Source organism: Lactuca serriola, chromosome 4, assembly GCF_051521515.1.
Source record: "Lactuca serriola cultivar US96UC23 chromosome 4, Lser_US96UC23_V15, whole genome shotgun sequence".
Taxonomy (NCBI): Eukaryota; Viridiplantae; Streptophyta; class Magnoliopsida; order Asterales; family Asteraceae; genus Lactuca; species Lactuca serriola.
This window is the reverse complement of record NC_136411.1, coordinates 250,589,258-250,598,182: the sequence shown is the minus strand read 5'-3', so window position 1 is coordinate 250,598,182 and position 8,925 is coordinate 250,589,258. Positions and strand designations below refer to the sequence as shown.

The following is an 8,925-nucleotide window of genomic DNA, read 5'->3' as shown; positions in this document are numbered from 1 at the left end:
CACCGTTTGAGTTTTTGAAAAGTAATTTCCGTATGACTTGTTAAAAATGAATTACATCTTTTTCAGATAAAACGAGAATAATCACGTCTCCATAGACCAACATATATAACCATAATTCAAGAACCACGTAATGAAATACAAGAAACACAAATGGATAGTAACATTTTGTAAAACCACTCACAAACGTCATGTCATCTTATAAAAAAATTAAAACGACAATAATGTTGGCAAACATTATAAAAATGTTCTACCATTGTTAATAAACCACTAATTGCACTCATTACTCATACAATTTCACTACAAACAAATTAGCAATACAACAACTACAACACTTATATATAAATTTCAAAAACAAAAAAATCAAACTAGAAAAAAACCCATACATCCACACACTAATTTCATCTTCATAATATCCTAACACACACATCTCAACTTTATATAAAACTTTACCTATCCATCATCTACAACCACCGATCTCCAACACAACACCCACCAGCCTTGTTCGTTTCCCTCCACTTATTTCCATGTTCTTGGAGATGAATGAATATACAATACCAATATAATATAATATAATATAATATAAATTTGTTAATGTCTATGATGATAAATGACGTCAGATATTGCATGTGCGCGAGATTTTGTTCTCATGATTGTTTCATCGCTGTGTTTTATAAGCTCGGAGAGTCTCCATGGTTTTTGCCATTTCCATTTGAATTGGAGTAGCCATTGATGGTGGCTCCTCTTCCACCTCCATAGTTTCCCGGAGGAGTGGCCCACCAGAGCCAGCTTCTTCAGAGACAACTGACCAATCGGCACCATCTGTTGTACTCATAATTAAGAATTTTAATCAGAGATAAATTCGGTATAAATAATAAAAAAAGGAAAGAGTAAAATTACGGATGTATGTAATGTGAACGGACCTTTCGTTTCTGGTCTATGAAGGCGGCTGACTCCCTGACTGAACCGTTAGCTATGCCTGCTGTGTATTTCAGTTGTTTTGGTACGGGTACAGAGTTTGGAGATAACGGTCCGCTCATGTCATCAGCCAAGTGTTTTAGCGAATTGTGGGAGTTTCCCTGTTTCCAATACCCGAGTTAGTAATCAAAAAGTTTTATGTTATACTGCTACTGTTTACTGTCTACTGTCTACCGACTACTGAAAACTTGTGTCTTACGGAGGCAGATGAAGGCAATGCGGTTGCGACAGTTTGCTGCTCCCTAAGTTTTAGCTCCTTCTCGGCTTCTTTTCTTCTTAATTCACTTTGTCTAAGAAGACCCACAAGCTCTTGCAACTGTTCGTCCATTTCCTTCATGTCAATATCCTTTTCCCATGATTGGCACCTAAAAATACCCACAAAAATCAGTGACTAGTAAATGATGTTTTGCTATAACTGGGTAGGAAAGAAAGTAGGATGGTTATGGTATAATAAATGTTTAGGTTTTACCTAGCATCTGCAAGAGAATTGAACATATACTGAAGCAGATTTTTAGCATCGCCCATTGATCGGAGCTGATTCCAACGTCCACGGTTAGCAAAGGCACGTTCCCTTTCTTCTGCCTCGGAGAGTTGTGAAGCCATGAAGACAAGTGAATTTGATGAAATACTTAACATGCTCTCTAGTGAAGATATTCTTGACATTCTTGCTTCAGGTGATAAAGATGACGCCCTACACAAATTAATTCATCCACTCACTAAACTAAACTATATAAATAATAATCATAAAATAATGAAAGTAGGTTTAACCTTTTTTCTAAATGGTAAAAAGGAAGAATAAAATTGTACCTAGAGAAAGCATTCTTTCCTTTTGGAGGACTAACTCCTTTTGCAGCAAATTCTTCAACTTGTCTAAGAACAGCAAGCTCTTCCGCAAGTGCAGCACGCCTGGGATATAACCAAAGTTTCTCATTTAGGCATTGTAATTTCAACCTTATTTTTATAATAATATAAAAATAAAAAGATGCATACACTTGGCTTTGTTTCTCATATTCATGTCGAACTTCATGAACGTTCACCATCACTTCCAGCTCATGATCAAGCCACCGCTGCAATGACTTCTCATTGTTCTGAAAACAAAAAATTTTGTTTATTAAATATATTAAAATTACAATTTTGCCCCCAGAATAACCAAAATTTAATAATGACATTTACCTGTACATTTGTTCCATTTCCATTGCTAGTCACTGCAAGACAACCATGGTTCAGTTATAAATGATCTATGTGTGGTTTCTTTTAGACTCAATAGTGATTAAATGACCATTTTAACCTTTTGCAACGTTGAATGAGAGTAAATTTTCATCGTTTAGCAACACAAACCTGAGTTGTCACGTGTTGACTTGCGGGCCTCTAGCAATTCTTTGAGCCTCTTGGTTGCCATTGCAGCCTCTTCTGTCTTTCTTTGTAGAACCTAAAAGTTGATAGCATAATAATGCAATAAAAACCATTAGAAAATAATAGACTATGTTTGAAAACACAATGTTATAATTGGGTAGAAAAGTTAACAGTTTTCATGAGGTTAAATAATCATAAATAATTAAATAGTTAAAAGAATCTAATTCTGACCATTTTCTGGCGTTGATTTAGAGCTTGCAGTTTGTGCCTTTCATATTCATTTCTCCTCCCTTCTTTTTTTAGCTGCATTAACATCAAGAAATGGACAAACAAAAGTCATATGGGATAAATGATTGGTTCAAATAATCAAATTTAAGAAATAGCAACGTACTTTCATTAATTTGTACATTATATATAGCATCTTACTTTTATTTCTTCCTAAATTCCTATTAAAGTATTGTGATTTGTGATAGGCAGATTTTTCAAAGTATGATGTCCTTAAAAGAAAAAATTGGAAATACAATGTTTTAATTGGATAGATTTTCCAATTAATAGTTTTTTTTTAAAGTAGAATGGTGCAATAGATATAAATGAAAGTAGGATGCTATAATACACAGATAAATGAAACTACATTGTTATATCTAGCATATAGCTCCAAATAATTTTGTATGAAAATGCATGAGAAAAAAGAACATGCCTGCAATAATTCTTTTTCACGAGATGCTTTCCACTGCCTGAATTGCTCAGCTTCTTGCTTTATTCTGTGTTGCAGTTGAACCTACATCCTTAAATAAGTTAATACCAAATTTGACCTTAATAAATAAATATGACATAATTAAAAACTAAACCTTTTGTGCCTTGATGAATTGTATCTCATCTTGTAACTTTTTGGCTGCTTCATCACTCTTTTGTTTTTGTTTCATAATTTGCACTTGACTATCTTTTTTCTTCTTCAGGTCCAGAATCTGTGTAAAAATTCATAGGAACATGTTTATTTATTAATTAGCAATGATATGAAAATAAAAATAAAAAAATAAAATAAAATACCTGTGATTCGAGTGATTTTAACTTGTGGGAATGTAAATCTTGCAATTTTTGTGTTTGGCCATCTGAAGTAGCTGAAAGATTTTCAATTTCAGTCTGCAACCTGTCTCTCTCTTTCTTCATAAGTGAATTAACAAGTAAATGTTAATATTGAATTACCAAAAAATGTAAAAAAAAAAATGAATATAGTTTATTTTTTATGTAGTTTTACCTGTACTGCCCTTTTTTCATCCTCAAGTTCCATTATTTTCTTTCCAAAATGTTGCTTAAGGGTCATTGTATCAAATCCACCAAAAAGTTTCATCTCCGACTGCATAAATAAATTTCAATTTATAAGAAAAATTGTGAATACAAAAATAAAAAATAAAATTTTTTTTACACACCTCCTTTTGTTCTAAGCGTTTATTCAATTCATGTAGTTCTTTGTCCATGGAGTCTTGTAGAAGGGTGTGCTCCCATTCTTTTGCTGCTTCTTCATCTATACCAGTAGAATCACCTATTTTCAATATTACAAGAATGCCATTAACTAAGAGATAAAGTTCAGATAGTGTTAAATGCAAGAAATAGCAACATACTTTCTTTATAGCATCCTACTTTTATTTCTTTCCTAATAAAACTGAAAGTACAATGCTATAATTGGGAAGATTTTTTTGAAAAGAAGAAAAGTTTTGAAAGTAGAATGCTGTGATAAAATGAAAGTAAGTTGCCATTTATTGAATTTATTAGATCTTTCAAATAAGGTAAAAAAGTACCACTTTCACTCATCTGATAATCAGATGAATCAACACTACTTTGCAAGCTTCGTTTAATTCCTTCATTTTCCAAACAAAAGGAATCATCACCCTGCAAAAAGTAGTTATCAGGTTACATTTACACAAAACTTATATATAAAATACATTAGAATGTTTTTGGAATCTAAAAATCTAAAAAAGAATCTAATATATCACATGTTTTGTTGCCAAGAAAAGTAATGGAATTCGATGACAAAAATTTAAATGTCTATTCAAATTTCAACATCTTTTTTTGTTGTAAATGTATATAACTTATTTTCACTAAGGAAATTTAATTATATATAGTGAAAAATTATTATTTAGTACACGCATACTTTAGTATCCATTTCAGAGTGATCAATGGCAATGCCTCGGCTTCTGTAAACATGAAGCTCCCTACAAAGATCCTGATTGGTAGCTTCAAGCCAAGCAATCCTTTCCCTTAGTACCTAAATCAAGTTAAAAATTAAAAAAATAAAATAAAATAAAATAAAATAATGATCAAATAAACAAAAGTACGTTGCAATTTCTTATATTCCAAGTAGCAACATACTTCCATTTCTTTGAAGACTTTCAATTTTTTCTTCTTATACTTTGAAAATCTATTCAGCTATAGCAGTGAAACTTACTTTGTATTTGAATGACATTTGCTATAAATAGGTAGAATTTTCAAAGTATAATAAATAAATTAATAAAAGTATGTTGCTATTTATTGCATTTAACTCTTTTGTTGACATACTTGTAATTCAACCGAAGAACCTCCACCACGAGCACAAAGTTCAGCCTGCAAACACTCTAATTGTTGGCGCATCTTCAACATTTCACTGGACATTGGATCCCTATTGACCTGGTCAATGGTCAAAAGTCAAAAGTCAAAACATTGGTCCTATTTTAGTCAAACCCTTCAAAAACAAAGAAAAAAAATTGAACTGTAATTCTACACTTATGACTTACCACAGGCTTATTCTGGATATTTCGAGCGCGATTAGCATACTTCAATGTGTTGAGAGTTTCCTCAGCATTTATATCAGCAGGACTAACACATGCTGGAAATTTATAAATTGATAACTTTTATGTTTTTGGAAATATAAAAGTATATGATTATAGGATTATAAATTATAAAAAGTTACCAATCATAACGGTTCTACTGTTTCCACCAAGTGAATCTTGTAAGAGACGAGTGAGTTTACTATCTCTGTAGGGAACATGAGCACCTTCTTTTCGTTTCTTCTCATCACCAAGGGCACTTATGACATTTCCAAGTGCAAGAAGACCCTTGTTGATATGAACTCCTTCTTTGAACCTCATTCCATCAGAACCTGTTCTTTTAGCTCTTTCTGATCCAGCAAGATCAACTAAATGCAACTTGGCACATAAATATTCATCACCCATGGAGTCATTTGAATTTGAATCACCTTTTCGTATTTGTTCAACCGTTATGGTGAAAATGGCATGTGAACGACTGCATACAAAAGGTGAACATATATAAATGGATATACAGGATAGGACAGGAGAGAACAGGTTATACTGTGTTTGGCATGCATCAGACTGCGACTGTCAGACTCGTGTCAATGGGACAAGATTACTTTTTTTTCCCAAACAAGGTGGGACAGGCTCAGTCACTCTCGATCTCTCGTATGTGCAAAAGACATAAATACCCCTCATCGCTCTCGACTACATATAAAAGGTGACCACACATAAATACATATACAGGACAGAATAGGTTGTCCTGTGTTTGGCATGCATTAGATTGAGATTGAGACTGTCTGGCGTTAATGGGAGATTACTTTTTTTGTCCCAAACAAGTTGAGACAGGGACTAGCTCACGATCTTTCATATGTGCAAATGACATAAATACCCCTCATCCTCATCATTGAAAATAGCATGCATGATGTTAAGATTATAAATCTTGATTGGTTATTCGACTGAAATTGATGTCAATGGGACAAAATTACTTTTTTGTCCTAACCAAGGTGGGACAAGGACTTGCTCTCAATCTTTCGTATGTGAAAAAGACATAAATACCCCTCATCCATATCATTGAAAATAGTGTGCATGATGTTAAAGATTACAAACCTTGATTGGTTATTCATGTTTGTACTCCCTGTTGCCCTGCTTAAAGATCCATGTTCCAGACAATCAGCCATTTCTTTTAGGGTTTGAACACCACATTCAGTTGATCCTGCAAGTGTTATGACACCATTTGAAGTTTCACGAATTTGTATTGGTGGCTTCCCTGGAATATTTACTTTCCCATTTTGCCCATTTGGTGACTCTGATTTATTACTGGAATTGGGATCCAGCAAGTCCCTTACTTCTTCTTTTAGAATCTTCACATGAGAATATTTCATTAAAACATTGATTGAAGGGTATTAAAGTAAATTGACATAAGGAGAGGAGAGGAGAGCAATAGAGCATACCTCAATGAAAGAGACATGCAACTGGAATTCTATTTGATGCTTTAAACTTTCGATCTTGTTGAATAAAGCACTCATAGCTTGAGGAATAAGCCCTGTTTGGGCACCATCTTTGCATCCAGAACCCATGGTGTATGTCTTTCCTGAACCAGTCTGTGAAACTTTAATTGTTAAATATCATCATAAAAAATATATATATATATATATATAGAATATGAATATATCTCCATTGTTTAAATAAATAAATACCTGGCCATAAGCTAAAACAGTAGCATTATATCCTTGAAATAAACCATCAACAAGAGGAGAAACACACTCTTCAAACATGGCAGATGATGGGGTTCCAGTGCTTCCATACACATGATCAAAAGTAAAAGAATGTGTACCAAGTTGCACCTGTAATGTAATCAATGATTTAGATATTTATATATTAAAAAGTAAATTACAATCTTAAGTACTGTTTCAGACCTTTTAGAAGTGATTATAACATTTAGAGATTTTGCTTTCTAAAATCTATAACAAAGTTCCACAAATAGATAAATGATTTTTGATTTGGTAACCCCTTTCCTTTCTAGGGAAGATACTAATCACAGAGAAACTTTTTTATGTAAAAGTCTGAAGAAGGGCCAAAACTATATATGAATCAAAGAATGTTCAACCTCAAACTACCAAAATAGAATCAGCTATGAAAAGAGACTCTTTTAAGGTCCATAAACGAAATATAACTCTATTAGGTTTTTCAGACTTCATTATCTCGTTTTGCTGAATGATTCAGATAGTTTACCAGAAGAGAGAAGACAAAAGCTGGTAAATTGGTAAAAAAGAAAAAGAAATTACAGGTTAATAGCAAATGATCAGAGAGTATAAATCAACACACTAACACAAAAGTGTTCATGATTTGCATACTCATGTTATGTCTTTGACTAATGAGTCAGTTAATACATTAATAAACACACTAAAATCGATCACTTTGTGTTGGAAACCATGAAGACCAAAAAGCTAGAAAACACCCCTACCACGGGTTACCTATAAACCTTTACCAAACTTGGTATTTAGTGTGAAGAAATGTGTGATGATTGTTAATCTGCAATAAATCTTAATTGCGCATGCAATTTCCCAATTAATGACAAAAATACACTTCCAGAAAGCACCATCACAACTAAAAGTTAAGTTAGTTCTCAGATCACGAACAATACTATCACAGTCATAAACATGCATCTTGGATGGCTCTTCAGATTTCCCCCAAATAAGTTAAAATAAAGAGAAATTCGATGCGTAATCGTAGTGGTAGAATTGATGGTAATTGTGGTACTTCACATTTGAGATCTACTGGATCTCTCATAACTCAGATTCATTTATCTCTTAGACCAATCAATGCCACCAAAACTTAAACCAAATTAGGGAATCAGCAATCAGCGAAAGAAGAGACGATTAGGAGATGAGCGAGTGGGCAATTCCTTAACCTGAGGTTTCCCAGGGACGACAGCGACACAATCCTTACACGCTTGAAGCTTTTCATCTCCGATTAGAGGCCTTATGTGTACTGCTACTTTGACACAACAATCCTCCATAGTCGTGGCGGAAGCCGCTGTTTCCATCACATTAAAGCAACAGTGGAAGTAGATTTCTGCAAACAGCTACAGATTGAGAGAATGAGAAAGTAATTTCACAGCAATGGTATTCACCAAATCAGTTGTTCAGCTTACAAATATGAGATGAGATGCGATGAGAGAGAGAGAGAGAGAGAGAGAGAGAGAGAGAGAGAGAGAGAGATGAGTGGTGGTAATGTGGAGTGCAGCAAAAGGGTGGGGGTGGGGAGAGAGAAGCTAAACTGTAACGACAGCACCAACAACAACCTGTAAGTAGACTTGAGTTACATTTCCTTTCATGGTCTTCTTTCTTCCTTCCTTCCTTTCTTTCTCTTCTTTTTTATTTTTATTTTCCTTTGGAAAAAAAAAATACTAATAAAAGTACATTTTATGTATTTGTCGTTTGTTTTTCTAATTATTTCTTAATGATAAGTTATATTTTACAAATATCGTATTTTAAAATATCTAATTTTACTTTAATCTAAAATATAAATAAAAGTTTATAACAAATAAATGGACAAAATCTACTAAAATCGGTATATATTGATCAATTTTATAGGTTTATTTTCGTTTCGTTCCCAACACTTTTTGTATCTCAAATATTTTAACATATAACAGGAGGTTGAAAATGATAATAATTAAAATTTTATCAAAATTTAATGGATATAATGAAATATTAACATGTAAATATAACAATGTTCTGCATAGGAAATTTATAAAACCTAACTGAATATAATGTATTTTATGTAGTGTTTATAAAATAAATCAATAAAAACA

General features: G+C 32.9%; 1 protein-coding gene across 2 annotated transcripts; it reads right to left on the bottom strand.

The window, feature by feature from the left end:
- Nucleotides 1-253: 253 nt before the first annotated feature.
- On the bottom strand, nt 254-8,378 carry LOC145096918 (kinesin-like protein KIN-4A). Of its 2 annotated transcripts, none has more exons than XM_079034305.1 (24): nt 8,266-8,378; nt 8,023-8,186; nt 6,809-6,955; nt 6,563-6,712; nt 6,219-6,472; nt 5,273-5,604; nt 5,097-5,188; nt 4,882-4,989; nt 4,478-4,591; nt 4,125-4,215; nt 3,756-3,868; nt 3,584-3,682; nt 3,376-3,489; nt 3,177-3,293; nt 3,026-3,106; nt 2,560-2,631; nt 2,314-2,404; nt 2,149-2,180; nt 1,966-2,063; nt 1,783-1,881; nt 1,445-1,666; nt 1,175-1,340; nt 921-1,076; nt 254-819 (listed from the first exon to the last, which is right to left on the bottom strand). In XM_079034305.1, exons 2-24 carry the CDS (start codon nt 8,155-8,157, stop codon nt 589-591), a joined length of 3,114 nt encoding a protein of 1,037 aa, XP_078890431.1. In that variant the 5' UTR covers nt 8,158-8,186; nt 8,266-8,378; the 3' UTR covers nt 254-588. The 2 variants fall into 2 exon arrangements, with proteins under 2 accessions (XP_078890431.1, XP_078890430.1); XM_079034304.1 differs by having other exon boundaries at nt 8,023-8,196; nt 8,266-8,376.
- Between the last annotated feature and the right edge of the window lie 547 nt (nt 8,379-8,925).